General features: G+C 39.9%; 1 protein-coding gene across 2 annotated transcripts in view; it reads right to left on the bottom strand.

Annotated features, from left to right (window-relative positions):
• Positions 1-14,767, bottom strand: part of atrnl1a (attractin-like 1a) — a gene marked incomplete in the record, with an annotated part of 267,240 nt that overhangs the window by 192,160 nt on the left and 60,313 nt on the right. For both annotated transcript variants that reach the window (XM_035663942.1, XM_035663941.1), the window contains 2 exon segments: positions 8,923-9,077; positions 11,971-12,154. In XM_035663942.1, coding sequence (XP_035519835.1) covers positions 8,923-9,077; positions 11,971-12,154 — 339 coding nt within the window.

The raw sequence follows: 14,767 nt of genomic DNA, 5'->3' as shown, positions 1-14,767 counted from the left end.
ACCGTTTCCTCTATCCAGGTGAGAAAGGGAAAATAAATAATTAATTAAAAATAAAATATAAATATAAATAAAATAATTAATTGGAAATAAACCGAAACAATCAAACAGCCCCAGATGAAAAACAGTGTTTTCATCTTATTTTGGGTTACTATTTGGATTTTACAACTCTCGGATGTTTTAATGACCCCTACGTGCTCCCATTATATTAATATGTAAATGACTGTGTGTGTGTGTTTCTGTCTGTGTCGTGTTAGTGTAAACGTGTCATTTAGCACAGATGAGCCTTCCCTGAACGTAAACTGAATGTTGGTAGAGTTTGGGACTCGGGCGGCAGGTTGCTAACGACCTCGTTAAGCGGTGTGCTAATTGGGAGCGCTTGTTTAAGAGCGAGGGATGCGGCAGAGGACAAAGTGAAAGGATAGAAGGAAGGGGGTCATTCTAATCAGCACCAAGAACAATGGGTTCATGACTGGCAGGGGTCAAAGGTCGCTCATATGTACACGCAAACCAGAGTTACGCTGGTACAGTCAAGCACAACTGAAGCCTGGTAATACTGCAGCTGGAGGCAACTGTATGAACAGGAGCATTTGTTCCCTCAGTACAGCTTTTCAGGCTCTGCCTTGCTACGATAGGTAGGCCATAAACTAACACTTGCCATTACCATGAGCTTAAATGTGAAATATGTCTTTCCATATTCGGCATGAGATTTGTAAAAGAAATTGTTTGATATGATACTTGTTGTATACGTAACGTTGTATTAAACTAATTAGAAACATTTAGAGGAATTTTGAACTTTGGACAGAGGTGGGGTAGCTGCCCCTGCTCCCAGTCTTTGTGCTATGCAAAGCTAACTGACTGAGGCTGGCTCCAGCTTCAATATTAGTGTGCAGACATGATTTTCATCACTCCCAATATGTCAAATGATTCCTTTAACCATTGTTGTCCAGCACCAATGTACAAATGCAGGAAGCATTGACAACTGACACCTGTAGCAACCACCTGGTACGTCATACAGAGAGAAGAAGTAGTCCAGGTACAGCAGCTGGGATGTGCCAATCGGAACAGCGATCCAAGTGGAAATACAACACTGGTGTACCTTCACACGTTGGCACATGTCAAGACACCCCCAATTTGTGGATTTAAAAAAAACTTTAATGCTGGAGACCAGACCAGTCACAGTCTGAACTTTAAGCATGCTGTAGTGGCATGTGAAGGGATACTGCTGAAATAGATCATTTTAAAAACACTGACATAATACCTTTGCCACTGTTCATAATCCAGAGTTGTGCAGACATAGTCTTCTATCAACGTTCTGACAGATAATGGCGTATAAATGGAATCTTATTTCACTACAATAAACAGGATATAAACATCAACGTTACCATTTTCACTGAGTTATAAATCTCTAAATAAAAGCATTTGATTGGTGAAGCGTGTCGGGACAGTACAGAACACCTTGGAAAAGAAGTGCTACCTGAGAGACAGAAGTCAGGGAACAAAATTCTCTAAACTAAGAGGGCAAAACCCCTTGCTAAACAACCTGCTAGACAGTTGCAATTAACATTGGACATTTTTAACTCAGTCTAGAGATTTGAATCTGTGATACCCTTGCGGAATCTATTTCCAGGTCTTGCATTAACACTGATGTTTTGTCAGCTAATATAACCTGCAAATCCCTGAATCAAATTGGCACCTCTGCTTAGGTAATCGTCAGCCAGGAGGGGCTCCAGGTGTTCACTGCTGTGTAGAAAATGTAATCCATCTGAAGCATGTGGCACATGTGGTGTTAAAAGTTTACACATTTTTCACCTTTGATGCGAGACACTTTTAGTGCTAAAATATGCTTCAGTAGTGCTGGGAAGTCAGTCAGACAGTGGAACTGTGTCCTTTTCCTTGAAAACAGTGTCCATTGTCTTAACTGTGGAGGCTAGGACTGTTGAGCCGTTGGGCCATTTGTAAATGTATTTTGCTTTGTTTTTGTTTCAAAAGGTATTTATTTTCACAATATATCATATTTATTAAAAGTTCATTTTTCTTTTGACTTATGACAATGTTTCTTTTGGTGGCTTTTAATGGTCTGAGGAGGTTTTTATCTTCTGAATTTGCACTCAAACATGGTCAGGTTTGCAGATGTATTCTGTATTTTTCGATATTTAGACAAATTGTTTTAGCCAAAAAAAAAAAAAAAAGGATTCCTGGCAGTGTGGATGATTTATATAGTATTTTAACAATCGTGTTGGGAGAGAACATTTACAAGAAAACATGAGGCCTGACATAATGGCCTAGTATGTAACAAAAATAAAAAATGGAAGTGAAAAATTGGTTAGGGTTGAGCTGAGAGGATCTGGATTCCAATGCCAATGTAGGGAATAGTCCCTTATATAGCAAAGCAGAATGTGAGGGTGTGGAGGTCGGAGTGGTGGACGGGCATGCTGTGCTTCTGATCCGGTCACATTCAAACATTTAATATTTGCTTTTCTTAAGCAATCTCAGCCATATGTTGTTTTCATAAGCAGATATTATGGGAGTTTTTATGTATTCATTGTATGTTGTCATTGAACATAATGCAGAGGAAAGCTTCTGTCTGCCATTAGGGTTAGAAATCCTGTAGTTAACTGGAGAATAACCTGTAGCAGAAAGTGCCAATGGTACTTTTGCACATATTGCAGCTGTGCAGTGATTTATCTTTAATAGTTGTTTGTTAAAGAATGATCAGATGAAGAGCTCTGTTGGGATGGTGACATTTCAAAAGCCCATCTGACCTCCAACTTCCAACCACAGCTAAACTTCTACTGCTTAATTGAAAAAGAAAAAGAAAAAAAAAAAAGAGCTTCAGTGACTTGATCTGATCTTCTGGCCATATTGGGCACACACACTTTAACAACACCCGGAATTGACTAGCCAATATCCGGCAGAGACTGCAGCTAACAGATATATCAGCCGACACTCACACCACACACACACCTACACACGAACAACAATCACAGATTTTTAATTTCCTCTCAGGATATGAGAAAATCTGCTGTTACATAATGCTGGTGGGGCAGAGAGACAGATCATCGAGTCCAGATCGAAGCAGGAGGCGGACGGTGATTGACAGTTTTGATCTGATCTGCCTAATGGAGGAATTGATAAGAAGGCTGGAGGGGAGGAGGAGGAGGTGGTTTGACGGCAGCCACTCTCTGTCCTCCAATATATCAAGCTCCAACATCATTCCAAAAAACTCACAGCCTGGCTTTTCAGTGGGTTGTGCATGTGTGTGTGTGTCAGTGTGTGTTTGCGTTCAGCAGATGATGTGTGTGGGTGTGGGGCCTGGGCCTGTGGTGTGTCAACTTGGAGAGGACCGCGTTTTTAATCAGAGTTCATTTTCCCCCCAAATCTAATTAGAAGTGTGAGGGTGGCAGGGTTGAGGGGAGGATGGGAGAGGGGGAGGGAGAGCTGGAGGGGGAGAGGGAGAATTAAATCCAAATGAAAAGTGCCTTCCGTGTCGACCTGAATCTAATGTGTGGCAGCAGAAGAGCAGGAGAAGCTAATAACGGCGTGTCGCCCCTCCAAGGTTAGCGCAGCAAAACAAAAACAAATTAGCGCTCGAAACCCCTCCATTGGGAGGGGGGCAGGGAGGAACGGAGGAGCAAATGAAGACGCAACAAGGGATGGAGAGAGTGACTGCCACAGGTGGAACAATTGATTATCTCCTGGAGAGGGGAGGAAAGGGAGCGGAGGAGATCTATATGGAGTAGAAGGCATGAGGGACAAAGTGGACAGACAGCAAAAATATAGCATTCTACTAGGAAACTATTATACAAACTAAAGGAATATGAAACAATCCTTTATTTTAATGTTACCTTAAATTCCTAAAATTCCAAATAATGTCCTTGAAAGAAGTTTCCTGGAAAGGTCTATATACAGCTGGTATGGTGGTAAGTACTTTTAAAATTTGTAATTTCTTTTTTTTGAAGAAGATCCTAATAGAGAAGTGAGCAGTTTCCACTGTAACAAATGTTGAGAACTTCTTTCTGTCACAACTGCAAATGTACTTCTGTTACCAAATGGATCTGTTAAAGAAAATCACAGTTTTTTAGAATTTTTACAGTTATTTCCCTCATAGATATAACGAGAATATCGAGTGTCAGCCTTATAATCCACTGTTCACACTTGCTTCTACCTGGAAAATAGATTAAATATTTAAAAAAAATCTATTAAGTGAATGACACTTTAATACTCTAAAGGGAATTGTGCAGGATAAAATGATTTATATTGGATTAGAAGAAAACATCATACCAAAATCATGTAATGAGTGTCTTAAATTGAAAGACAGAAATCAGGAACAAGGAGAGGGGAGCTGGTAGACGGTTCTCCTGTTGGCTCAGGTTTAAACTGTTTCTTCAGCTCATCATAACCCCTTAGTGTGTTAAACACTGGCCCAGTTGAGAAGTTTAATTCCACATAATCCCTCTCTGGGTTATATGAGACTGTTTAGCAGAACCATGAGAAGAAAAGCAACTGAGCTGAACCAGTGACACACAACATACAGCTGAACTTTCTCAAGAAAGAGAACATGGCTGCCACAGAAACTGAAGTGATTCCATATAACATGTTCAATATATCACGCATCTGAATTTAACCTGTGATCTGCAGTTACCTGTGTTAGCGTGTAAATCCTGGCTAACTGCATAAAAATGGGCAGGCAGATGAATATGAAACTCGTTTCTTCATTGTTAAATGGTTCCTAGTACCAGGATTAGAAAATTCATACACAAAACTAACAAATATTTTTTCAAATATGCATAAGCACCGCTCCCTACCACCTCCAGTTTAGACTTTGTTTTATTGTAACAAAACTATTTACAAATGTGAGTGGAGAGAGAGACACAAAAATACAGACAAATCTGTATTCAGATTCAAGATGTATTGAGAATTGTAAATGTGTACACAAATCTGTAAAAGCAGACATACATATTAATGGCTGAGAAGTCCAAGTATGTGCTTCAAGCGCTGGAAGTAGACTATTCCTCGATTACAACTCAGGCAGGACTCTCAATCAAAAATCTTTTTACATGTGACTGTTGCTACACTTTTGCCATTTTCAGATCTATATACACATTTACAGATTTGTCTACACATTTACAAATCTGATTACACAGGGATTCTGAACACACACTTGCACATTCCTGTCAACATTCACAAATATCAGTACATAGTTACAGATTCTGACACACACTGACTGAGATCCAGTTCCAAAACTCTCTACTCAAATCTGTAAATAGTTCTGCTACAATAATGGCCCCATAGTTTTGCCTTCAATGTCTTTAACACACTGTCTCTCACTGTAGCATCCTTCTTTCTCCCATCATTTAGTTTCCCTTTATTTTCTCTCTTTTAACCATCACTACCCTCCCTCCCTCCCTCCCTCCCATGTCTCTGCAGTGAGTCAGAGAGGTGGCTATTGGACAATAAAGTAGTGCAGATCTGCAGATACGAGCTGTAATGAATAAATGATGATATTTATAAAGACAGGGGTGTGTTTGTGCAGAGTTGAGGGACATGTAAATACACACATTTACTGCCAAGTGTTGATGGGGCAAAAAACAGGACAGCATTCAACACTGCGTTGCCTCCAACTTCTCCAAGATGGAGACGCTCTGTAAACAAATGCTTTATTGCTTATTACCTTTGGTTTCGCTTTTTATTCATAAGCTTATTATCTGCTTCATCCTCGCACACCTTTATTGTCTTTAGGTAATTCTCTTCCAACGTCGTCTCCTTTCTCTCCCTAAATCCCTCCTTCATTTACTCTTTATTTCTCTCCCACTCTATAATCCCACTCTCCTTCCTCAAATGCCCTGCTCTCTTATTTCATCTGCTTCCTCACATTAACCTCTTTATCTAACCAATATCCTCCCTGGTATTTTGTCGTTTACAGCAGAGAGTGACAAGAACTATGAAAGAAAGAGGAGGGGAGAGGAATTTGCACCAACAAAGGGCTAGATGATAACATTAGAATAACAAAAATTTGATTATGTTTGAAAAAATTACCATTGTACTTTCTTGATTAAATGTTCAACTGAAGGTTCAGCTTTTTCTCAAGGTCTTTTTTCACCCTTGTGGAACTGTTGGCTTTTAAAAATAATCGAACTAGTACTCAAGAATTCTATCTAGGAAAAAAATATAATGATTAGTAATTGTGGAAAATACTATACTATATACCTTACATACTAATACTACTGATACTTTATAAATACTAGTGGCCGATGGCATCAATAGTTTATGAAGAACAAACTGGGAAATGGTTGATGGGAAAAGAAAATACCATACAAATACAGTACAAAATACTGTATGAGTCTCATCCTCAATCAACCACTCCTGGGACACCCTTGAGCAAGGCCCTTAAAGGTCCAGTGTGTAGGATTTATTGCCATCTAGTGTTGTACTTTCAGTTGCAGCTCAATGGCTTCCCCCTCCCTTTCAACGGCCCAATCTAAAAACAGCATTTGATTTGTCCAGTCGGGGATACTGTAGAAACATGGTAGTATGACATGGCAGCCGCCACAAGAGGCGACCCATGGCATGGAGATAAAAACAGCTCATTTTAATGTAACAAAAACAATTGTTACATTCAGGTGATTATACACTAATGACAGCATACCTATGAGTATTACATTCTCTTTTTCTGCCATCTGATCCTTCTAAATGTTACACACCGGACCTTTAAGCTCTCATTGAGCTGCACAGTAGCCAATTGCAGAGGACTGTGGTTGTGCAGAACAACTCGGGCAGGAACCCTGTTGTCTGGTTGGAGGATGCTTCATAATGCTGGTTTCTGTCTGACCTGGAGGTCTTCACGAGAACAAAATCTTGGGACACCTACCCAAATGAAATGTTTTAAAAAGGAGACTTAAAGGGACACCCGCTCTGCACCCCAGTCGGACCTTGCATCTAACTTTGTATTGTTAGAAACCCAGTCATTCCCACTTTTGGAATGCGGCACATTCCACTCCGTTTTCCCCCCTGAGACGGGAGAACACTGCGGATGTTCAGCATTTCGCACTTCCTGCCTTCGCAACTGATCGTACAAGAAGCTGTCATTCTGTGCACTCACTGGAAGGCAGCGAAGTCTCATATCTTTGTAGAAGGGGGTGAGACTACAAACACTCTTTTCTCGGTCAAATAGGCACCAAATTCAAAATTTATGTTACATTTCGACTACATATATAACCCACTTTCAATAAAGATTAATGTTTCCACGGGTGAAGTGCTTCTTTAATCATAAAAGACAGTCAGACTGGGTCCATAATAGAACTGAATATAACACAATGTATTCAACCAAAAAGGACCAGAATAGAGAAAGAACCCAAACACTGGCAGCATTAACTAGCAATCAGTATCAAAAAGAGCAGCAAAACATCATTTCTCTCTGCATTTCACAGTTCACTCACACACCTCCCAAAAACAGGTTTCCCCTATGATTATTACAACATGCCACATGATCAAAGCTAATACAGTCCACTTGGATCCTGTCTGGAAGTAAGACATAAACATTTTAGATTATTTCTGTCAATCAACTAACGGATTAATAAAATAATTGTTTCGGTACTAAAGGACACCTAACCATTAGCAAGTTCAACATACAGTTATAGAATACAATTAATTGTGCCACTTCACTACAGTGTTACAAGGACATGGAAGCAGCTTTGCCTGCTGAGCCACCAGCATGCTTCCGCTACCTCATGGTCCTCTTGTAAAGAACACAGGCATCTTTTTTTTCTTTTTTAATGTTTTCACACTCCACCATAAAGCCGCTTTCTCCATGCATACACATCCATCTTTCATTTTTCCCTCCTTTCTGTCTCCACTGTGTTAATCTCTCCGCTCCCTGTCGTTTCTCTCCTGTGAAGAGTTGATGTAATCCCTCTTTTCCTCTCCCAAAGCTACCTTCACCGCTCCATTTTTCTGTACCTGTTGAGGGGTGGAAACATCCTCGTGCCATCTGGTCTATGGTGCAACTGGGTAGCCTGTAATTGGATCCTTAATCATCCATACTCTTTCCCTATACCACAGTCTCTGTATCCTGACATACTCCTGTTTTCTTCCTCACAGGCTCTTTCAGATTATTTGTTGTTGTTGTGTTTTGGCTCTGTTACTGTAAGCTTCCTCTTTCCCTCTCTTCAGACGGTATGCATCATTAAGGGCATTACATCAAATGCTGCTGCTGCACAATTTTGATTCACAATCAGCAGTTAAAACTCAACATTTGTATGTATGTGTGTTTCTGGGTCTAGAAAGGCACTATGAATGACTACTAAGAACAAATTAAATCTCTTTTCTCAGTGTGTCATCATGAGTTAAAGACTGGCTTATCAGGATGTGTGTGTATATGCCCCTCAATTATTATCACAAGCTTACACAGTATGTAGCATGGTAAATACAGTATGTTGAATATGTTTGATAGTACAATAATTGAGAATATTATTATGTATGAATTATGTATCAAACATAATATGATTCATCTTTGAGGAGCTCCGTTCACTAGATGTTCCTCTATTGCACTTTTTCTTGGAAAGCTTTGAAAACCTTTTCATTGACACATTTCAACAACAATGGAGGATGACGAGGTGAACTGGAGTCAAAAACAATATTGGTAAAAAACTGAATTGTTACTGCTAAGAATGAATGAATAAAAACTCATGTAATGATGCCTTTTAAAATGAGCTTGCATGGAGGCCATCCTGACCAGGCATTGCACCTTTAAAGTAAAAGCACCCAGTTTGCAGCCCTGAGGTAGACTGAGAGAACAGTTTCAATTTGAGTAGACAGAGCTACAGTACATATGGTCATTTACCTAATATGTGTTACATCTGCTGCATAATACAGTTCCAGCAGTTCCCTGGTGTATGTGTGTGATTATTTAAGACTTGTCCTTACCTATATCGTACGCCATGAAGTCAGCGGAAAAGCACTTTGCTCCGTTGCTTAGAGACGTGTCATTGTGAGTGTTTCCCCCGAAAACCAGCACAGTGCCGCTCAGCAGCACCGCAGAGTGGACGTACCGTGCCAGACCACTCTCCCCGAGGATCAACCTGCGCACACACACATACACACACACACACACAGTCAGAGAGAAAAAAGTGCAACTCTGCAAGTTGAGACATTTTAAGAAAGTGTTAATTTGTCAGTTATGTGTGCATGTCTGCGCGCATGCATGTGTCCATGGTGCCATGTTATTGATGGCGTCTGTCTGGGTGTGTGACCTGGCCTGTGGTGACTGCCCTTCATACCAACTGTTCTTTCATGGGCGCAGTACACACACACACGCAGGGATACAGAAACACTCAACACAGACGTTGTAGGAGGTCTCAGTCTGCTGTGTGTGACCTCTTTGAGGTCAAAGGTCACATATTGGAGACCAACTGTGGTGGCTATCTGTGGCTTCTTCAATTACTGCAGCAACTCAGACTTTCCACCAGAGACTTTGATGTTCGACAGTTCTGAAAAGGAACACACTGAGCCCTCGTAACTGATGAACACAGGAAGAACCCATCCAGATAAGAGAATAATTTGTTCATTTGGTCATCCCTTAGATTACTCTGTGTTTAGTGAGAGGTCTAACTAAAACCAAAAGTAAAAAGACTGACCACTACTGTGTTGGAAAATTATTTAAGTCATTCTCAGAACTTTAAGCCACTGAAATACATTTTTTTCTCTCCATACATTCAAAAAGTAAACACTTTATCGTTGTGGCTCTGCAGACGTCTGAGGTCACAAAAGAGTGTTTCTAAACTTCCATCCACCCAGTTTATATCAATGAGGGTACACTACCAGTGTGTAATATTAATAGTATAGTAAAGCAATTCAAGCACAAACTACATCCTCCAAAAACTAAATATAACCTTCACAAAAGGTAGTATTTTCTTGCAGGGCTGTCGTATTCAACTGCATTAGTTTTAGCTAGGTGTACCTGATGAATTATCCTGAATTTATCAAGACAATGGGTAAACATGAAGGGAGTATTGTGTTTAAATAAACAACAAAGAAAGGAAGAGGAAGACAACTTATCAAACTATTATACACGGACATTAGTTAACTTGGTTTTACTGACATTGAAGACAACAAGGGCAGCTTTATCATTTTAACTTTTGTATTGTCTTGTTCTTGTTTTGGTTAATTAACACATTATGATTAGAAAAAAACTGTCTTAAAAGCCTTAATGAGATGACATTACATTTAAGGCAACAGTTGCATTTCATTCATTTTTGTTTTAATTTTGTGAAATAAAATGAAATGGATGTTAAGTAAGCCTAGTGAACCATAATGTAATGACTTTTTGGACCACTAATATGCAGCTGCCATGTACAGGACTCTTCCTGCACTGGTAGACTTGTCAGGAGTTTTCTGCTGACAGAGAAGAGGTGATCTTTACATTGAGGCTGGAGCTGTATGGAATAGCCGGAATACCCTGAAATGTTTTGGTCTGAGAATTTCAAAAGTTCACTGGCTCAAGTGACACCTGACTCCGACAAGAAATTCCATCTGGAAAGTGAGAGCCACAGAGAGACAGCAGGTTGCCTGTGTATGTGTGTGTACATGTGAGCATATGTTGGTTAATGTGTGTGTGTGAGCGCACACGTGAATGTACGCTACGTGAAGAGGAGAGACTGATAGAGCCAAGCGTCCTCTTTCACCCATCCATCTGCCTGAGGTCACCTGAGGTCAAACCCCCTGTCACTTCCTTCTATTCTCACCGTGCTCTCTTCTTCCTGACTCAAGTATGCTAATTTTCCTTCTCTAAAAGTGTTTGCATACATTTTGAAAATAAAAATCACCATCATGTCTACATACAGGTTTGGAGCATCTGTTTCATTTGCCAAGGCTCAAGTTAAACGGTGATGATGGCTATAAAACAAAAAACACCATGATTTCTTTACATTTTGTAATATCTATATATGGGTGAGAACTGCTATAACTTTGTGTTCAGCAACAGGTTTTCCATGTAATGTGTTAATAATTATCATTGTAAGCTTGGATTACATTGCACTATACAATATATAATAACTCATCATTATCATAATTACAGGTTTATTTGAATTGCAACACTGCATCAAAGAGATGAAAATAGGTAAAGTCCTGCATTCACAAATGTACTTCAGTATAAGAAAACAACTTCTTGAGTACATTTTTAAGTGTCAAATGTAACTATAGTCAAGAATGGTTCCTCTAAGAAGGTTATTGTTGTCACATGTGTTAATGTATCAGAATCTGTTAAACAAATTGCCAAAATAATTAATAAAAAAAAAAAAGAGATGAAACTGAATAAGATAATTTTATAAAAACTGAAATACTTCCAGATCAGTCAAAAGAGGACATGCTCTTCTACATTTAGATAATGTCTAAAAAGCAAAAGGGTGGATGTAATATTTTAATGATCTCATGATGGATGTAAAATCTGAAGAGTGACCATTAACCACCATCAGATAAATGTAGTGGAGTTAAAAAAAAATTATTAAATTACCCTCTGGACTCTAAAAGCGAGGAGACAAAACAAAACTGCACCTCAAGACTGTAGTTGGATAAAGTACAAAGTAAATTCACAAACAGTCTTTCTTGTCTCACAAACAACAAAAAAAAACAGCAAGTTTGACATCAACCAAAGTTACCTGAATATATTTTTACAGTACAGCAGTGTCATTTTCTCAAAGGTGTGTCAGCCTTATGAATGACTGGTAACCTGTCCAGAATGCCTGCCTATGACCTAGTGCATTATGGGATTGGCTCAGCTCCCTGCAACCTGGGACAAGATAAACGATTTATACACAATGATGCAGGCAGCTCATATAGTCTGACTGCGGATGTCAATGCAATTTGCGTTTTGGCCGGTTTCAGCGTCGCTGCGGGACATCAGTGTCTGGTCAACACCTCAACGTTTGCTGATAAAACAGATGCATATTCAAAGGTCATACTATTCTGTGCTCTTACCATGTTTTCGTGTGGACGTGGTATCGGTACATGTGGTCCACCAGGCCGTATTTGTTGTTGCTAAGTGCCTTGTATCCCCCGTGGACAAACACGCAGCCACTGGCCTCATCGTACACGCTGCTGTGGCCGTAACCTCCCTGGACCACCGCACCTCCAGCAGACACAACCTGCCACGAGTTAGACCCTGAGACACAGAGGAGAGAAGGGTCGGATTTATGCAGCACACTCAGAAAGATGCAGAAAGATCAAAGTTGATCACTTAAAACGTTTTTGATGCTTTGGCAAGTTTTCATTTTCATTTTCATGCCAAAAAGCAAAGCACTTTTAAATCTGGAGGTGAGATCGAGCGAGTGAAGAGAAAAGAAGGGAGATGGAGAGAGTGAGCCAAACAGTAAAAGAGGCCAGAGGAAATTAGAGTTTATTGAATTTAAAAGCGTCCCTTTATTAGACCAGTTTGATGCATACAGATTAACTCTAAGGTGCATAGAAAACAGGCAGAGATTACATCATCCGAGCAGCCCCCCATTAAATAAAAAAGACCACATAACAAACAAAGGATTAGAAGGAGGAGGAACTACAAAAGCCTGAGAAAAGGTGCCATCATCTGGGGTAAACCCCCCGAGACCACCAGTAATACTAGAGAGCCCAGAGAGAAAAATGAACTAGAAAGCATTAGAGACAAACAACCCTCTAAATGTGTCCTTTTTAGTTCAAATGTAATCTGAATAAGACCACATCTCAACACTGGCAGATGATGGCTATAATTTCATCTGAAGAATAAAGAATAAATCTCTGAGTACTCAACACTAGGCCTTTGTACAAGAATGATGAATTGTGAAAAATTCCAAATGAGTCAGATGCAAGTTCACCGAGCTCTAGCCATTTCAATGTATTATGTTGCTGAATAGCACCACCTATAAATGTAACGGGATCGCTCAGAATTAATATCTGCTATCTGGTATCTATCTCATCAAAATGACATGAGCATGCAATCGATTGCTACTGTATGTTTAAGAGTTATGGCAGTTTACATTACACTAAACAAGTCACACTTGAATGAATTTATCAACTAGTTGTGGGAAATCTTAATGACTTCTGAATTTGTAGGACAAAGCTATATTTCCAAAAAATTAACAATCCCATCAGCCAGAAATGGATGTGGCCTAATGTGAAAGACCGGTGTTGACTTAAGGAGGCTAGGAAAAAGAAACTTTGTTTATTAGCAAAAACATAAAGGCTATTATAAATGGTCAAATGATGGTGATTTGGGGAAAAAAAAACTTTTTCTCCTCTTTGCCAACCAAAAAACTATTACATGCCCACCGTGACACAGAAGAAGCAAAGTCATTCATTTTTCCATAGAATTCCCAAAACATTAAACAACTTGTGAAACTTCTGAAACAGATTATACTACATATACTACAAGAGAATATAACAGAACAGCTGCTCATAATGTTTCTTCTCTTAGCAGATTTCGGCTTGTCTTATGTTGTCATAAGTAACAAATCTGTAGTACAAAAAAGCAATACAGCAAAAATGTGTTTCAGGATGTTTACAGTGTCTCCATTACATAGTTTAACAGGAAGCACTTAAGTTTATTTTTCAACTGTAGAATGTCCTAGTCAGTATATATCTTGGTCAGAATTCTTTGAAAATCAAATTTAAAACATTCTGATGGAAAAGACTAAAATAAAATGTTTGCCTCATGATTTTTTGCCATAAAAATCATGTAATGGCTCCAACGCTTTAGTGACATATTTTTTGCATGAATACATCATGCTAAGAAAGCTTCATTGAACTGCAATGAATTGAGGAACGAAAGAGAAAAAGCTAGAAAAAGAGAGTCAGTGACAGACAGCAGAACAAAAGCCCAGAGAGACGGAACTGAAAAAGCAAGAAACAAGAGAAACAGCAATAGAAAGAAGGGTAACTCTGAATAGACGACAAGAAAGCAGAAGGTCAACTCTTATCTTATCTCTGGCAAGTGCTGTGAACCTGCTTCTCTGAGTGGTCATTAAATCCTTTTACCTCATATTTTACACTCCGCTTCTACTTTCTTCTGTTCATTTCCAGGTTGCACTGACTCTTAGTCGCTCCTTCTGAAGCCTAATGATGCTCAGTGCAGTTACACTGTGACATTGTCAGAGAGAGGGGGGGAGAGAGGGGGGGAGCACGGAAAGGTGAGACGGCGACAAGGATGACCTGAAGACCGAGGGAGGAGGATATGGACAGGAGGGGGTGGCATAAACTGAGGGTTTGGCAGACGGGAAAGGAGAAAAACCCACTGAGAGGCCAAAAAGAAGAAGGAAGAGAGTTTTTAGGAAAATGGGAAAAGGAAGAAGAAAACGAAGGAAGGGAGAAAAAGGAGAGGGATAGGGAAAGTGGGACGAGGAAGAAAAGGGGGTTGAGAGGGAAGAGAAGGAGAGAAAAAAAACAGACATGACGCAAAGAGTAGTGTAATCTTAGGAGTGAGAATGTAGTGGAGTTCTTGAAATCCATTGTCGTTTCCCAGACACTCCGGCCTGGGGGTGCAACCTCCTCTTAATGGACCACTCTGTGTCGTCCCTTGGGACGTGTGTGGTACACTGTGTGGCTGGCAACATGTTTGTTTTCTTTCAGTCTAGTGTTCGTGTGTGTGTAAGGCGTGTGCATGCAGTTGGTGTGGTGTTTTCCTCCTCCCAGAATGGTGTTGCAAGGTCGCAACTCTAATTTCACGGCGTGCTGGTTCTAAAGCAAAAAACACTGTGTGACGCGCTGCCATCTGACTGGCTGCAACAGCGGAAGCCATGCAACCTAA

This window comes from Morone saxatilis, unplaced genomic scaffold (genome assembly GCF_004916995.1).
Source record: "Morone saxatilis isolate NCDOM2014 unplaced genomic scaffold, NCSU_SB_2.0 Contig19, whole genome shotgun sequence".
Taxonomy (NCBI): domain Eukaryota; kingdom Metazoa; phylum Chordata; class Actinopteri; family Moronidae; genus Morone; species Morone saxatilis.
This window is presented reverse-complemented; position numbering and strand designations above follow the sequence as displayed.